The sequence below is a fragment of the Symsagittifera roscoffensis genome, chromosome 7, assembly GCF_963678635.1.
Source record: "Symsagittifera roscoffensis chromosome 7, txSymRosc1.1, whole genome shotgun sequence".
Classification (NCBI taxonomy): Eukaryota; Metazoa; Xenacoelomorpha; order Acoela; family Convolutidae; genus Symsagittifera; species Symsagittifera roscoffensis.
In genome coordinates, this window is record NC_087068.1 from 6,353,972 (window position 1) to 6,371,601 (window position 17,630).

The 17,630-nt window shown below is 38.4% G+C and overlaps 1 protein-coding gene across 1 annotated transcript; it reads left to right on the forward strand.

Moving 5' to 3' along the window:
- Positions 1–298: 298 nt before the first annotated feature.
- Positions 299–17,529, forward strand: LOC134851440 (eukaryotic translation initiation factor 4E-1A-binding protein homolog). The gene is made up of 3 exons (XM_063867516.1): positions 299–485; positions 749–874; positions 16,886–17,529. Exons 1-3 carry the CDS (start codon positions 341–343, stop codon positions 16,975–16,977), a joined length of 363 nt encoding a protein of 120 aa, XP_063723586.1. The 5' UTR covers positions 299–340; the 3' UTR covers positions 16,978–17,529.
- The last annotated feature ends 101 nt before the right edge of the window (positions 17,530–17,630 follow it).

Consider the following 17,630-nt stretch of genomic DNA (forward strand, 5'->3'; position numbering starts at 1 on the left):
CAATCGCACCCGAGCTCAGAAGGACCAGCGGCGCACCACCAGACTCTCCGTGCCAGGAACTCTTTCCACCAGTTCAGAGACCTAATTGACAGACCTGTCTATAAATACCCTCTACAAAAGCGCTCGACAAACAGGCGCAAATATGAAACATATCACATCTAATTAATAAGTTTATCAGTTAGGCTAAAACGTCAAGTAATTGCACTAACTTTTCTGCTCTTAGCAAACTGGACAACAGTTTTCGAATAAAAAATGAAGTGTATGCACATTGCTAAAACAAAATAAAACAAAAAATGAGTCGGAAAATATACTTTTTGGTCTGACCTAAAATTCAGATAGAATGCCCGGCAATGAAGATGTGAAGGGAAACGGAGGGACCGATCGCTCAACAGCGATACCGATACGGTATTTCAAAGACGAGTCCGAACTGCCTCAAAATGTGTCTTACAGTTTAGGGGGTACTATCTACGGGACAACGCCTGGAGGTAAATTCAGACTGTATCGCCTGAAATATCGATTGAACCTTAACGTCCGCTGTTTTAGTAATCATTGTAGTTAACCCAAATAAGTTTTCTGCTTAAAACAGAACCCTGTTCCAACAAGTTTCTCTAATCAGTCGTACTTCGTTGTCACAATTCACTCTAAAATAGTGCACACAGATCAAAAAGACTTTAAACATAAGATCTCAGAAATTTAGCGGACATGCCATATCAACTTCTCCTTCATTAAAAATGATATGTTTTGACAGGTACACGCATTATTTACTCGAGGGACTCTTTGATGAGATACAAAGACTCACCACATGCAAAAACTCCTCCCCAGTTTTTGAACGACATACCTGAAGAAATTCTGCGTGATCGTAGTCTTAGACCAGGTCAGTATTTATTTTCCCTAATAAAATCATGAAATGTTTTAAAAAATAAGAAGAAAAAATTTCATAGCCGGGTTTGTTAACATATCGCGCAAAACATTTCACCTTATAGCAAACTATCTGTTTTTTTTATATCGATTATCGGGCAAAACACTTAACCTTTTAATATAATTTCTATTTCTCAATTCTATTATTGTTCGACGTGCTTACAAGCATGTTTAGTGTTTCCACTGACCGGCTGCTTGTCATAATCTTTGATGTAAACTGATAATTAAACTTTTTTGTATCCAAAAGTTATGAGCATGTTCGAAAGTTCCCCGTTCAGAGGTTGAAATAATAAAACAAGAATCACATAATGTTTCCGACCATAGTCCTAAAAACACGAACTGTTTGTCATTCAAATTAGTATCGTTTCTTCTGCGCGATGTGATAAAAGGAATGAACAATAAACTACAACTTAGGCATAATCGGCAGTCATAGTAAAACAGGCAAACTCGACAGCAGCTTTGAAGAAAATTGACGAGAAGAACAAAAAAAATAAATACACAAATACTTTTTTTTTTCAGTTTTCTTCGCAGAAACTTTTAAGGTTTTGATTCTCAAAATGGAGTTATTAAAACTCCAAAAACTAAACATACTCGATTTAAACTAAAATTAAGCATAAGTAAGCTATTGTAAACGGCCTAAATTAAGCATAAATACGCATGCTCGCTCGTTTTACTCGCTCCAAGTTAGACAAAAATTCAAAAGTTTCAAACCGGTTTTTGGAAAGTATTAAGGTCGTTCAAATCATGACTGAAAGGGTTTTATTATGATATATGGCTCGACTCTTTTCGATGATTATTTGTGGTGCCTACTACCTGATTTGGCGTGGAAAAAATTTTAAAAAAACGCCCGAATACAAATTTCTCCACATTTTTCAAATGGTCGGAACAACCCATTTTGTAGGGATATGGTGAATACGTGTGTTCATATTAGACGTTTATGTGAATGAGTTTAAGCAGAGCGAGCGATATGAAATTAGGTGCTGTTGTTGTTGATTTTAGGCTCTAGGGGGCGCTTCCGGCACGTTCAAACCAAGCCTCAGAAATGTCGGAGGAAGCCACAAGTCTATTGGGGTTGAAAAAGTGGTGTTCTGGAAATAATTAAAAAGATGAAGAATAGTATGTGGGAAGAACAATACGAGCTTTTTGGGGCGACGTTGGGGTCAATTCGGTTCAGGTACATTTTTAGGAAGGGGCTGTACTCGGATCTCAACTGGGAAATGGTTTTCCTAGTGGAACTAGGTAGAGATTCTTCGGCGGGGAAAAATGCAGGTGGTCTAAGAGGCAGAACTTTAGGGGGTGGTGCATCTGCCATGGCTTGCCTAACTCTGTGAGTGTGAATTTGCTTTTGAAGCAATTTAAACTGGTTGGAGATGAAAGAACCTCGTTCACTAAAATTTTTGAAAGGCGAAAGAGTGTTATTTTGAGATAGGATAGTGTCATATTCAGGGGCGTATAAGTCGAGCAACGAAGGGCGAATATCCCGTGGCGGGTTTAAAGGCGAAAGAGTATTATTTTGAGATAGGATAGTGTCATATTCAAGGGCGTATAAGTCAAGCAACGAAGGGTGGACATTCCGTGGGGGATTTGAGATAATGATGAAAAAAAAAGCCGATTTGATGGAACAAATGTTTTGAGGGCGAACGGTGACGCCAGTAGGTGATACTTGTGGTGTGCATTTAAACGTTGTGAATGAAAATGTTATTTTGCGCTCATCTGTGTGCATCCAGTGATCGCGCGGAGAGCAGCATATTGAATTTTTTGCATTTTGTTTAAAATTTTACTGGCAGCGTGGAACCTCTGACAGGGCTCGCATAATCTAAAATTGGTCTTACCGAAGCTTTAAAAGTAACCAGTAAATTTTCTTTGGACTGGCCCCAGGAAGTCTCGGATAAAGCTTTCAGGATCGATAACCTGCACGCGGCTTTTGCTAATGTTTGTTAGGAATGTTCTGTGAAGTTTAGAGACGGATCGAAGAAAACATCAAGTATTGTAGAATGTTTATCGAGGGGCAGTATAGTTTTGTTCATATTAACATTCGGATCAATATTAATATCTTTGGGTGTAAAATGTTAACAGTGTCAGCGATAACACTGATCCTTGAGGAACGACTGTATAAACAGACGTAGATTTTGACAGGTCGTCCCTGAAGATACTTTTTGATTGACAACCACTTAAATAGGCTTCTCGGCACGCTGGTGTCATGAAGTAGATCCAGGAGTGTGCAAAGGCTGACCATGTCAAAAGCTTTTGATTAATCAAGTGAGTAGTATATGTTGGTTGGATTCAACATCGGGGGGGGGGGGGGGTGGTGTCTGAAGACCTCCATGTATTAACATAGGCTATAGAGTATCCCGTCTTCACCCTATGTATTAACATAGGGAATAGATTTCCCAATGAAATAAGATAAGGAATAGGTTTCCCAATGTTCAAAGATAGCAGGTTTCAGATGGTAAGTTTCAGATGGTAAGTTTTTTCGGCGCCCGAATATCCTATCTGTTAGTATAGTGTATAGATTTCCCTATGTATTAATATATTTTAGGGAATTAAGAACTCAATAAGATAGGGAATAGATTCCCCAATGTATTAAGATAGGGAATGGTGAGGTTTCAGTGTGATGGCAAGAGAATTGTAAGAAAAATGGTATTTCTTCGGTTTTTGTGTGAAAATGTCTCGTTTTTTCGCAAAATTTTCGGCGCGTTATATAATTGGTGAATATCAATGGTTAATTAAGTGTAGGTTGTGGATTGAAAGTCATGTAATTAGTTTTCTGGTTCAGGATAAGGCAGTGGTGAGAGTTTCAAAAACTTCAAAATACGATAAGATTTGTTATCACTCGACCTATAAACTAATTAATTAGATGATCTTTTTTTCTTGAATCAGTGCTCTATCTACTTCAAACTATGATGAAAACTACTGAAACTTCGAAAAATGTCAAGTTTTTGGAAAAAAAAAGCAAAAAACTAAAGTATTTGGAAAAAATTGCAAAAATTTTAATTTTTTGGAGAAAATTGCAGAACTCTCAGATTTGGTTTTTTTTTGTCGCATCTGATCTAGAAGTAAATTATCATTGTTATATCACGTGCAGAGGTTCAAATTAAGCCCATGTTGTATTTTAATTGGAATCATGTTGAGACAATGTTAAAAAAATTTCGAAAAAAAATGGATTTTTCCACAATTTTCACTCAAAATACTACAAAATTTACCCTAGTTTGAGCTCAGAAGCAGGTTAATGAAAGTTGTGAATACCGGAGGGAAAGCTCATCATGGTTTTAAAACTAGTGAAACTTGGAAAAAAGTCACAATTTTTTGAAAAAAATTGCAAAAATTTTAAGTATTTGGAAAAAATTGCAAAAGTTTTCAGTTTGGCTAATTTTTTGTTGCTTCTTGTCTGATTGAAAAAATATACTTACGTACAGAGTTTAAAATTGAGCTCAAAATTTTATTTTAATTCGCATTATCATGAGACAATGCTGCAAAATTTTGAATATAACTTTGGGTTTCCACAATTTTCTCTCAAAATATTGAAATACTATAAAGTTTATCATTATTTGAGCTGAAAAGCGGGTTATATAATGCTCTGATCACTAAAAACAACCTCATAAAAGTTGAATCAATTTTAAAACTTCCGATTTCTCGTGAAAATAGCGAAATTAATTGTAGTTTTCCAGAAAGTAAAGGGAAATTTAATCAAATCTATCCAAATTTTTCCATTTTCAACTTTTTATTTGTGTAATAAACTCGTTTTTCTTTGTTCAGTTCAGAAAGAATTGAAATAAGAATCGCAAATAAATTCAACAAGAAGAGCAATGTTCATTGAATTTTCTAGATCAAACTCCATGATTCAACGACTCCGTTTTTTCTCAATGAGTAAACCAAATTTCTACAAAAAATTTTTCTCGTTGATAACAATAATTTTCAGATCAATGATGAAAAATGAACAGTTTACTGCTAAAATTGATTAACTTTGAGATTATTTTTTCTTAAAAGTATAACAGATTTTGTCTGAAATTCAACAAAATCTTCTTCATAACTGTCGATTATCTTTCTGCTGCTTCTGCAACATAAATTTCATGATGTTTTCGCTAGAAATGTTCTATGTTTTAAGGTTATTCTTGCTTTCTGCTTAATACAAGCTTTCGCTGTTGAACTCACTTTGCAAGAATTTTTAGTCAGAACTTGGGAGGAAAAAAGTATCAATTGAACGAACAATTTGCTGGCAGAGATAAAATTAGAACTGATAACGTCTGATTATTATTATGTAATTTGTACACGTTTTTCACAGGTTCTCTTGTTCAGTTGCTACAGTAAACTGTTTAAACAAAAATACAACTTTTGAAATCATTAACTGATACTTTTCTGGCAAAATATTTTTTAAATTGCCTATTTTTCTTGAACCTTTAAAACAATTACGTTCCTTCATGGGAGTCCTTAACCACCTTCAGAAATTACTACCAAATTTCCATATTCTGACCGAACAATTCAGACCCTCGCTGAAATTGATTAACAAAGAAAAATATTCATGGGGTACGGACCAACAAAAGGCATTTGAAGATAATCTCACATCACAAAAATGTACCATTACGATCAAAAGAGAAATTCCAGGGTGAAATGTGATGCTAGTCACAGCGGACTAGGTGCAGCTTTAAGACAGAAATAACGGGATGGTTCCTGGGTCCCAATATCATTCGCCTCTAGATTTTTAAATATCCAGGAAAAGAAATACAGTACTAATGAATTAGAATTACTTGCCATAGTATGGTTATGCGAACATTTCAGAAACTTTTTACTGGGAAATAGATTTGAGGTAGTAACTGACCACAAAGCAATCATATCAACTTTTCAAGGTAAAAAATCGTATCAATCTCGTGTGAACAGTTGGGCAGACAGACTTTTACCTTTTGATTTTAAAGTCACACATATTGCTGGAACAAAGTTAGGTATAGTCGATTACTTATCGCGTCACCCTACATTCGAAGCTCCTCAACCATCAAGTTACGACGAGCAGTACGTGGTAAAATCTATCCAACATTTCTTTTCCGCCTGCTCAACTGTAGAAAAGCTTTACAACAAAGAGTGTAATCATGTACCTAGTCATAATTTTAAGCAGGATGTATCAAAAAGCATCCCTTGTATAAATAACATTTTGTATATAGACCGGTCTTTTCAGACCAAGAATTCCAGTACTTGTATGAATCAGCAAGAGAGCGACGACATTTCAGCCACAAGTTTAAATTATTCAGGAAATACAGCTATTTACAAACTAACTCCGCGAGAGGGCGCCGTTAATTTATTCACTAACTTCAACCAATCAGAATCCAGGAAATTCAATTATGGATGCAAACCGCGAGAGGGCGCCACTAATTTATGCACAGAAACTGGCCAATCACAATCGGGTAAACGCTATTAACGGATGCTCGCCGCGTGAGGGCGCGCTTAATTTATGCACAGGTTAGAACCAATCAGAACCAAGAGATATACATAAAATACATCCTCCGCGAGAGGGCGCAGATAATTTATGCAAAAACGTGAACCAATAAGATTTGAGATATCGTACTCGTGGCTCTGGCAAATTCCTCCAGCATTCTTTCACATCCTGTAACAAAACTCACTCTCCTGTATCCAACTGCAACATATCAAAATCATCTGTGCCATATTACAAACTTAACCCGGGTATTAATGCACCAGCAAGTGAGTAAAAAAAAATCTTTCAATTTTAGATATGTCGAATGCTATGGATGATCCCATTATGGAGGAAATTATCAGAAGATTGTTGAACGAATTAGCGCCCTATCCAGAATTCCAATTGGTCGCTCAAGACCGATCCGCAGACAGAAGGCGAAGAGACCAAGAATGATGTCATCAGTGGAAGCAGGCGAACTCCGACGAACAAAATATGCAACGATAATCGCAAGTTTCCGAAAACAAAGGATGATCTGACCGAAACGAGCGGCAGGACAAGTGAACCGAGTTTCAATTGGGCAAAGAATAGTCGCCATGGACAAAAAGTCACTACCGGGTCTGATAGGAACTCTGGACGCAGACATCCTCAGCGAACTGACGGACGAAGATGCAACTCTCAGGCTGATGAAAATGGCATTCAGAAACAGGGACTACAAAGGCTTCGCTAAGATAGATCCCTACATCAAGACATTTCGGGACTCAGCAGCGGTAGTGGACGGTTGCATTATTATCGACGATAGAATCGCGATACCGAGTTGCCTCCGACGGGCAGTACTTTCACGTCTACACCGTTCGCACCCGAGTCAAGAAGCGATAGCGGACACGGCCCAGTATTTGTGGTGGCCGAGGATCCACAGAGACATCGTAAGTCTTTGCAAGAGCTGCAGACAATGTACAAAATTTAGTAAGAACTTAAAACCAATGAGTCCTTTTAAAATGTATAAGTCTCTTCCTCTGTTAAATGCTCCCAATGAGGAACTACAATTAGATAACGCGGGTCCACTTTCTGATGGTGTAGGTAACCAAATTCATATCTTGGTAGCTATCGACCGTTATTCTAAATATCCGTCTGCAATGCTCTTTAAAACGACCGGAGCGAATGAAGTTTTAAAATTCTTGGAGAACTACATTTTTACTCATGGTATTCCTAAAGCAATCAGAACGGACCAGTATTCTGGATTTAAAAATAAGACTGTAGATCAATTTTGCAAATCAAAAGGGATCAATCATGTTTTCTGCTAGGTCGGAGATCACCGAGGATGTGGATTCGTAGAGCGTACTATTCAGACGATTGAAAGAAAATTGGGAACCTTACAATTGGAAGATAATCCACCGGATATTCAATCGGCTTTTAAAATGATAATCGAAGATATCCGAGTCACGAAAAATTCATTTACAGGTAAATCACCGTTCGAATTACACTTTGACAGGAAACGTAATTCTGAGTGGTCGCTAGCGACCGACAAATTAAAATCTAAATTGCATTTAGACGAGCAAAATTTGGAGAGAGACCTCCTGACAGCAGAGGAAAGAAGAGAGTTGTGTGACAGCAGGCCTAGGGTCAAAGTAGTGAAGAAGGGCTACCAGAGCAGAGAAGTGTCTCCCAAATTTAAGCACGAGTCTATTCAGATTGCAAACACGACCTACTACAGATCGTTAGAACAGCTTGCAAAATCGGCGAATGAGTGGATGGTCTGGAAGAAGAAAGTGGCACATGAAGAAGGCTGCGGATTTCTCAGCACTCTAACTGAGAGAAACCAACTCACGCTATTTACAAACTAACTCCGCGAGAGGGCGCCATTAATTTATTCACTAACTTCAACCAATCAGAATCCAGGAAATTCAATTATGGATGCACACCGCGAGAGGGCGCCACTAATTTATGCACAGAAACTGGCCAATCACAATCGGGTAAACGCTATAAACGGATGCTCGCCGCGTGAGGGCGCGCTTAATTTATGCACAGATTTGAACCAAGAGATATACATAAAATACATCCACCGCGAGAGGGCGCAGATAATTTATGCAAAAACGTGAACCAATCAGATTTGAGATATCGTACTCGTGGCTCTGGCAAATTCCTCCAGCATTCTTTCACATCCTGTAACAAAACTCACTCTCCTGTATCCAACTGCAACATATCAAAATCATCTGTGCCATATTACAAACTTAACCCGGGTATTAATGCACCAGCAAGTGAGTAAAAAAAAATCTTTCAATTTTAGATATGTCGAATGCTATGGATGATCCCATTATGGAGGAAATTATCAGAAGATTGTTGAACGAATTAGCGCCCTATCCAGAATTCCAACTGGTCGCTCAAGACCGATCCGCAGACAGAAGGCGAAGAGACCAAGAAGGATGTCATCAGCGGAAGCAGGCGAACTCAGACGAACAAAATATGCCACGATAATCGCAAATTTCCGAAAACAAAGGATGATCTGACCGAATTGAGCGGCAAGACAAGTGAACCGAGTTTCAATTGGGCAAAGGATAGTCGCCATGGACAAAAAGTCACTACCGGGTCTGATAGGAATTCTGGACGCAGACATCCTCAGCGAACTGACGGACGAAGGTGCAACTCTCAGGCTGATGAAAATGGCAATCAGAAACAGGGACTACGAAGGCTTCGCTAGGACAGATCCCTCCATCAAGACATTTTGGGACTCAGCAGCGGTAGTGGACGGTTGCATTATTATCGACGATAGAATCGCGATACCGAGTTGCCTCCGACGGGCAGTACTTTCACGTCTACACCGTTCGCACCCGAGTCAAGAAGCGATGGTGGATACGGCTCAGTATCTGTGGTGGCCGAGGATCCACAGAGACATCGTAAGTCTTTGCAAGAGCTGCAGAGAATGTACAAAAATTGGTAAGAACTTAAAACCATTGAGTCCTTTTAAAATGTACAAGTCTCTTCCTCTATTGAATGCTCCCAATGAGGAACTCCAATTAGATAACGCGGGTCCAGTTTGTGATGGTGTATGTAACAAAATTTATATCCTGGTAGCTATCGACCGTTATTCTAAATATCCGTCTGCAATGCTCTTTAAAACGACCGGAGCGAATAAGTTTTAAAATTCTTGGAGAATTACATTTTTACTCATAGTATTCCTAAAGCAATCAGAACCGACCAGTATTCTGGATTTAAAAATAAGACTGTAGATCAATTTTGCAAATCAAAAGGAATCAATCGTTTTTTCTGCTAGGTCGGAGATCACCGAGGATGTGGATTCGTAGAGCGTACTATTCAGACGATTGAAAGAAAATTGGGAACCTTACAATTGGAAGATAATCCACCGGATATTCAATCGGCTTTTTAAATGATAATCGAAGATATCCGAGTCACGAAAAATTCATTTACAGGTAAATCACCGTTCGAATTACACTTTGGCAGGAAACGTAATTCTGAGTGGTCGCTAGCGACCGACAAATTAAAATCTAAATTGCATTTAGACGAGCAAAATTTGGAGAGAGACCTCCTGACAGCAGAGGAAAGAAGAGAGTTGTGTGACAGAAGGCCTAGGGTCGAAGTAGTGAAGAAGGGCTACCAGAGCAGAGAAGTTTCTCCCAAATTTAAGCACGAGTCTATTCAGATCGCAAACACGACCTACTACAGATCGTTAGAACAGCTTGCAAAATCGGCGAATGAGTGGATGGTCTGGAAGAAGAAAGTGGCACATGAAGAAGGCTGCGGAGTTCTCAGCACTCTAACTGAGAGAAACCAACTCACGCTATTTACAAACTAACTCCGCGAGAGGGCGCCATTAATTTATTCACTAACTTCAACCAATCAGAATCCAGGAAATTCAATTATGGATGCACACCGCGAGAGGGCGCCACTAATTTATGCACAGAAACTGGCCAATCACAAGCGGGTAAACGCTATTAACGGATGCTCGCCGCGTGAGGGCGCGCTTAATTTATGCACAGATTTGAACCAAGAGATATACATAAAATACATCCACCGCGAGAGGGCGCAGATAATTTATGCAAAAACGTGAATCAATCAGATTTGAGATATCGTACTCGTGGCTCTGGCAAATTCCTCCAGCATCCTTTCACATCCTGTAACAAATTTCACTCTCCTGTATCCAACTGCAACATATCAAAATCATCTGTGCCATATTACAAACTTAACCCGGGTATTAATGCACCAGCAAGTGAGTAAAAAAAAATCTTTCAATTTTAGATATGTCGAATGCTATGGATGAGATGATCCCATTATGGAGGAAATTATCAGAAGATTGTTGAACGAATTAGCGCCCTATCCAGAATTCCAATTGGTCGCTCAAGACCGATCCGCAGACAGAAGGTGAAGAGACCAAGAATGATGTCATCAGTGGAAGCAGGCGAACTCCGACGAACAAAATATGCAACGATAATCGCAAGTTTCCGAAAACAAAGGATGATCTGACCGAAACGAGCGGCAGGACAAGTGAACCGAGTTTCAATTGGGCAAAGAATAGTCGCCATGGACAAAAAGTCACTACCGGGTCTGATAGGAACTCTGGACGCAGACATCCTCAGCGAACTGACGGACGAAGATGCAACTCTCAGGCTGATGAAAATGGCAATCAGAAACAGGGACTACAAAGGCTTCGCTAGGATAGATCCCTACATCAAGACATTTCGGGACTCAGCAGTGGTAGTGGACGGTTGCATTATTATCGACGATAGAATCGCGATACCGAGTTGCCTCCGACGGGCAGTACTTTCACGTCTACACCGTTCGCACCCGAGTCAAGAAGCGATAGTGGACACGGCCCAGTATTTGTGGTGGCCGAGGATCCACAGAGACATCGTAAGTCTTTGCAAGAGCTGCAGACAATGCTCCCAGTGTAAATAGAGCCAGCACTCCGATACAAATAAACAGACCAACCAGCACCCTGATACAAACTCTGAGACTTCCGATTCCGGTAGTGGATCTGACAAGAACGTCATCGAGTTCTGGAGGCGTAATCAATCCTCCTGTGTCAACTTTTCTCCAGTTGATAAACCTTCATGTTCAAATGTTGTCCCAGTTTCTATCAAGATCGACAACAAGAGGTCCGATAAGACCAGGAGAACCACGACTCAACAGGGCGCAGAAGTTGTCTCAGATGCAGCTGGACTTTTACCGGTCTCCTCAGAAGACGACCAGGTGACAGAAACCAACGTTACACCACAGTCCTGTCCATTGACTGTAGTGAAACAAACCCCGGATTCTAGCCCCAACAAGTCGGCAGATACCCCGCAGAAGATAACTCCCGAATACACAGCAGATCAAGACGGAAACGAGTCTTCTTCTTCGAGAACCTCAGGCCGCAGTAAAAGACAGACAGAATTTTACGGCAGCGCCATTCACCATGCAGTTAAAGAAGTGACAGAAGCGTCAACTCCAGGATGTTACGGTGGGCTAACAATCCCGGTGTCGGCGGCTGAGTTATCTCCATCCCCGTCTCCAAAAAAAAGAATGAAAGTGTTCAAAAAGAACAAGATACAACCTCAGAAATCGGATGACTAGCTAAAACTAAAACATTTCAAACTCCTATTTAAACTCATTTTGGATTTGTTTATAATTTCTGTTGAACAGAAATTTTTGAAGGGGGGAAGTGTGGTACGGCTTGGTGTGCGCCTTCCCTTATGAAAGTGAAGTAGATCCAGGAGTGCACAAAAGTTGACCATGTCAAAAGCGTTTGATAATACAAGTGTGACCAAGACTATCGTTTTTGGGGGCATTTGTTGACTAAAACCGTCCATGATTTAAAAAAATCTGAGTTGAAAATGCCGTTATGGTGGAATGCCGCGATCGAAAGCCATGTTGTTGATCGGCCTGGGGTAATAACTTGGTAAGGGTTGGATGGTTCAAAGATTATCAACTTTTGACAGCCATGCCTTAAATAGACACTGGGCGATATGAGTCTGGATGTTTCAGATCTTGTTTGCTTTCGAAGGTGGTTCCACTTCAATTTTTTTCCAATTTCGGTGAATTTTTATTCAAAGTAAAACGAAGGTTAAATATGTTTGTTAAATTTTTTTTGCTATTTGTCCGATATGTTCAATGTGGACTGTTCATAGACCATTTGGTCCTAATGCTTTTGCCGCTTTGATATTTTTGTCGGTCTCTAGAGGGGTAAAGCTAGTGAGCTTTCGAGGTTTTGCTGAATGGTGGTAACAAGTCAGGGGGAATTCTCGCCATTTCTGTTTTATTTTTATTTTTTCGAAAAAGTGGACCTGATCTCTTGGTTAATGGTCTATTTGTGTTTGGGTCAGATGGGTTAAAAACTTTGAATTGATCTTTGTTGAGCGAGAAAGGTCCGTTCTGCGGAGCTTACAACGTGCTGCAATGGTTTTTTTGCTAAAATCTCTATCTCCTTGGTAAAACTTTTCCAGTCTGCTTTTTAAAAAAAAATTGTTTTAATCCAATCTCCTTGGTAAAACTTTTCCAGTCTGCTTTTTTTTAAAAAAATTGTTTTAATAATTGTTTTTAAATCAATCCTCCTGTGTCAACTTTTCTCCAGTTGATAAACCTTCATGTTCAAATGTTGTCCCAGTTTCTATCAAGATCGACAACAAGAGGTCCGATAAGACCAGGAGAACCACGACTCAACAGGGCGCAGAAGTTGTCTCAGATGCAGCTGGACTTTTACCGGTCTCCTCAGAAGACGACCAGGTGACAGAAACCAACGTTACACCACAGTCCTGTCCATTGACTGTAGTGAAACAAACCCCGGATTCTAGCCCCAACAAGTCGGCAGATACCCCGCAGAAGATAACTCCCGAATACACAGCAGATCAAGACGGAAACGAGTCTTCTTCTTCGAGAACCTCAGGCCGCAGTAAAAGACAGACAGAATTTTACGGCAGCGCCATTCACCATGCAGTTAAAGAAGTGACAGAAGCGTCAACTCCAGGATGTTACGGTGGGCTAACAATCCCGGTGTCGGCGGCTGAGTTATCTCCATCCCCGTCTCCAAAAAAAAAGAATGAAAGTGTTCAAAAAGAACAAGATACAACCTCAGAAATCGGATGACTAGCTAAAACTAAAACATTTCAAACTCCTATTTAAACTCATTTTGGATTTGTTTATAATTTCTGTTGATCAGAAATTTTTGAAGGGGGGAAGTGTGGTACGGCTTGGTGTGCGCCTTCCCTTATGAAAGTGAAGTAGATCCAGGAGTGCACAAAAGTTGACCATGTCAAAAGCGTTTGATAATACAAGTGTGACCAAGACTATCGTTTTTGGGGGCGTTTGTTGATTAAAACCGTCCATGATTTAAAAAAATCTGAGTTGAAAATGCCGTCATGCTGGAATGCCGCGATCGAAAGCCATGTTGTTGATCGGCCTGGGGTAATAACTTGGTAAGGGTTGGATGGTTCAAAGATTATCAAATTTTGACAGCCATGCCTTAAATAGACACTGGGCGATATGAGTCTGGATGTTTCAGATCTTGTTTGCTTTCGAAGGTGGTTCCACTTCAATATTTTTCCAATTTCGGTGAATTTTTTTTCAAAGTAAAAGGAAGGTTAAATATGTTTGTTAAATTTTTTTTGCTTTTTGTCCGATATGTTCAATGTGGACTGTTCATAGACCATTTGGTCCTAATGCTTTTGCCGCTTTGATATTTTTGTCGGTCTCCAGAGGGGTAAAGCTAGTGAGCTTTCGAGGTTTTGCTGAATGGTGGTAACAAGTCAGGGGGAATTCTCGCCATTTCTGTTTTATTTTTTTTTCGAAAAAGTGGACCTGATCTCTTGGTTAATGGTCTATTTGTATTTGGGTCAGATGGGTTAAAAACTTTGAATTGATCTTTGTTGAGCGAGAAAGGTCCATTCTGCGGAGCTTACAACGTGCTGCAATGGTTTTTTTGCTAAAATCTCTATCTCCTTGGTAAAACTTTTCCAGTCTGCTTTTTTTTAAAAATTGTTTTGAGAAGAGCGAACATATAATCTTCTGCAATTGGAAGGTTTATTAATATTGGGAGATGGTATGAGCCTAGCTTTAAAACAGTAAAACGCTAGTTGGGGTTCAAGTATGGTATCATATCAAAGCTTAATTGTTTTTGAGTCGGATTGCTATCACTTTGAAATTTTCAACTCTAGGGGTACTTTTGATAGCTTTGAGTTTTCTATTTCTAACTTTTTTCCTCGCAATTTTTGTTTAGTTTCTTCGGCTATTTATCGCTTCATAAATTCATTTTTATTGTCTGTTAATGGTAATTGTCTGAATAGGCATGTTTTTCAAAATGAACTTATGCACATAAAGACAAACGTATAATCTTTTCGACATTTTTGCGATGGTAGCAGCCATTGTTTTGATAATTTTGTCAAAATGTTTGTGTTGTTTCGCAACTGGTTTTAAGCTTCGCCCTCTGTCTGAAATGCATATGTGGCCAAGATTTAACGTCTGACTTATCCGCCATAAAAAGGCAGTTCGTTTTTTCGCAGAACATAAACAAGATTTTTCTGCCTATTTTGTGTCCTAAAAGTCCTAAAGTTTTCTATTGAGATATGTGGTTTCCTACAACCGGTTAAGTTAAGCAGGCTTCAAAAATATAACATTTCAAGGTTTCTGAATAAAGTTTGTTGTAGCGACTCCTGAAAATGGGTAGGAACTGTCTAGTCGGTGGTGTTTAAGTTTTTTTGCGCAGGTATCAGGTACCACAAATAATCATCGGAATGGCTCAAGTGATATATCATATTAAGGACCGATAAGTCGGTTTTTTCTTCAAAATTTTCAAAAAGTTGTCAGTGTCAAGAAAAACCCGCTTGAACTTCTTTTGTTCTTTCGATTAATCCTTTTTTTAACTATGGTTTCGTCTAAAATCTGTCTAATTTTGTCTTCTGTTGGTCATTATTAGCAGGTTTCTAAATTAGTTCATTCAAGATAACTTAATCCAAAGCTTTTTTTCGATAAAATGCTTTTTTTGCTACTTTTTAAAACTGAAAAGGCTTTAATTTTGCCTATAAGTCCTTAAATTTCAAAGAGTCAATTCAATTGTTCAAAATAATTTTGTCTTGGTTTTCAAAAATTCTCTTGATCTATATTTTCCGACCTCGAAGTCAGATGGAAGTTTTTTTCCGAGCTTTTTTTTTTTAGCACGAGTAGTTATCGTCAGAATTATTCGAGTGATCAGAATTGGTCGGCTTGAAATGTTTGCTTCGTTAACGATTTTTTAAAGAATTACCCTTTAAATTCATTCATTTTGAGCTTAAGTTGCTTTATAAATTACAATTTTGTTAATGAAGCCATTGGTAGTTTTAAAATCTAGTTAAGTACTCTTCCCTCGGCGCAAAATATACTTTGGAAATTTGAGGAAATTATTTACTAGGAAAAGTTAACTGTGGTCGTAACTATATACGCTACTTGCACAGCAGCAGGCTAATCTTGTTTCAAGTATTAACGTTTTTCACACAGATATTTATTGTTTCGTAACGAAAGTAACGGAATATTTGTGCTCGGGGTGTTGTTTTTTCAGACAAATTTCGACTTTTAACTAGCCATTTTTGAAGAATTTTTTTAATATCTTTCGAAAGCTATTGCTGTCCTAAGCTTAAATTTGAAAAGATATTTCACCTGTGATTGTTTTTTGTAAAGTTATGGTGGTTTGAAGATTGCCATTTTGACCAATTTAAGACAATTAACGCGCGATTTGTTTGGCGCTATTAACGCGTGAGCGGAGAGTTAATCCGTCTTAGAAATCGTTCAAAATTGATTGAAAGGAGCTTATTTACCATAATTGATTTGTTACAGGGAGCGAAGTTATCACTTTGTTCTTTATATGGAGTTTGGCTGAATGATATTTACAAAAAATTTCAAATAAAAAAAATTCATATTATATTACAGTTAATTTTTTCATATTATTACTGCTCCATAGACCTTAAAAGCCAGTCGGAATTTTCAGGGCTTTGCCCTGATACGAGTAGTCTCGTTTAATCTGCAATCAAATACGAGTTGCATGTCACTTTTTGTTCCATAATTGAGCCCAAGAAGATCTAAGAAAAAGTTGAAAATTTAACAACCCCCCGCCCCACTTAGTCCCAATTTATAATTAGTCGAATCGATAACATTTTGCTGTGACAATGTAAGTAATGCTGGCCCTTGCTTAGCGTGTTTTTTTTCGTAATTGCTCAATTGCTTTTTTATTGCATCGTTTCATTGCGCTTACATTTAAATTTTTCAGTTATAACTAAGAGTAACGAACGTAGTGAAGACTCTTATATAGGTCTTGCTGATTTTCTTATAATTTTTTTTCAGCAATAAAGTCTTAAAATTTGTTCACGCTCAATTTTGAGTTTTCGCGATTTGAATTGTGATTTCTTTTTAAGCTCAGTGCATTTCTATTGTTAAAAGGAAGGTAAACTCCACTGTCGGACAGCAAAATTGTATAGTCCACGAAAAACGTGATTGACTTAATTTTAAAAATGGTTATTAGTTAACAGATTTCCCAGAGTTCATTAGCTTTTTTCCAACTGTCTGTTGGCTTTCCAATGTTTTAAATTTTTCACAGTGTCTGTTTATTTGCAGTAGCGAATGGCCAATCGAATGGAGATGTTAAAGAAGCTGACGAACGCGAGAAAAAAGACGGAGAAGATATGTTTGACATGGAACAGGCGTGAAGAAAGAAGAGAAAGAAGATGAAATCCTCAACCCTCTCATCTCGAAAGTAAACTACAAAAAGCTCTGTAGTGACAATTGTGACTAGAAAAAATACAAAATAACTCTAAGGAGGGGCTTACCGTGAATGTTTCCCGGAAGCTGAAAACAACCAGAAATAGTTAGTTTATTTAGCTAGAAAATGTGATTCGTAACTAAGACTCGCTCTTGAATATTTCTCATACTATCTTGTCTCTCAAAAAACTGATGTTATGTTGTTATTATATGACTGAGTTGGAAAAAAAGACCGCAAAAGAATGATTTCAGTTTGTTTGGCAACAATAAATGCTCTAAGTATTCTGTTTTGGCCTCCTGTCAGTCCTTTCTCAATCAAGTTGTACTGAAAGAGATTGGCTGACACCTGTGTTAATATAATTGGAATATGTATCCTTCCAACTCTGTTGTGGATGATACCTTTGAATATGATTATGATGTTGACGATGCTTAACTGAAGATATTGGGCTGGATTTGTATACAATATTGATTTTCAACGCAGATTAAATTTTACATGCCAATTTTTTACGTTTCGCCAGCCTAAAAGTAAGTGCTAGGACACAGCTATAAGGTTTAACAAGTCACGAATGACATGAAATTCATAGACAACAATAATTTTGAT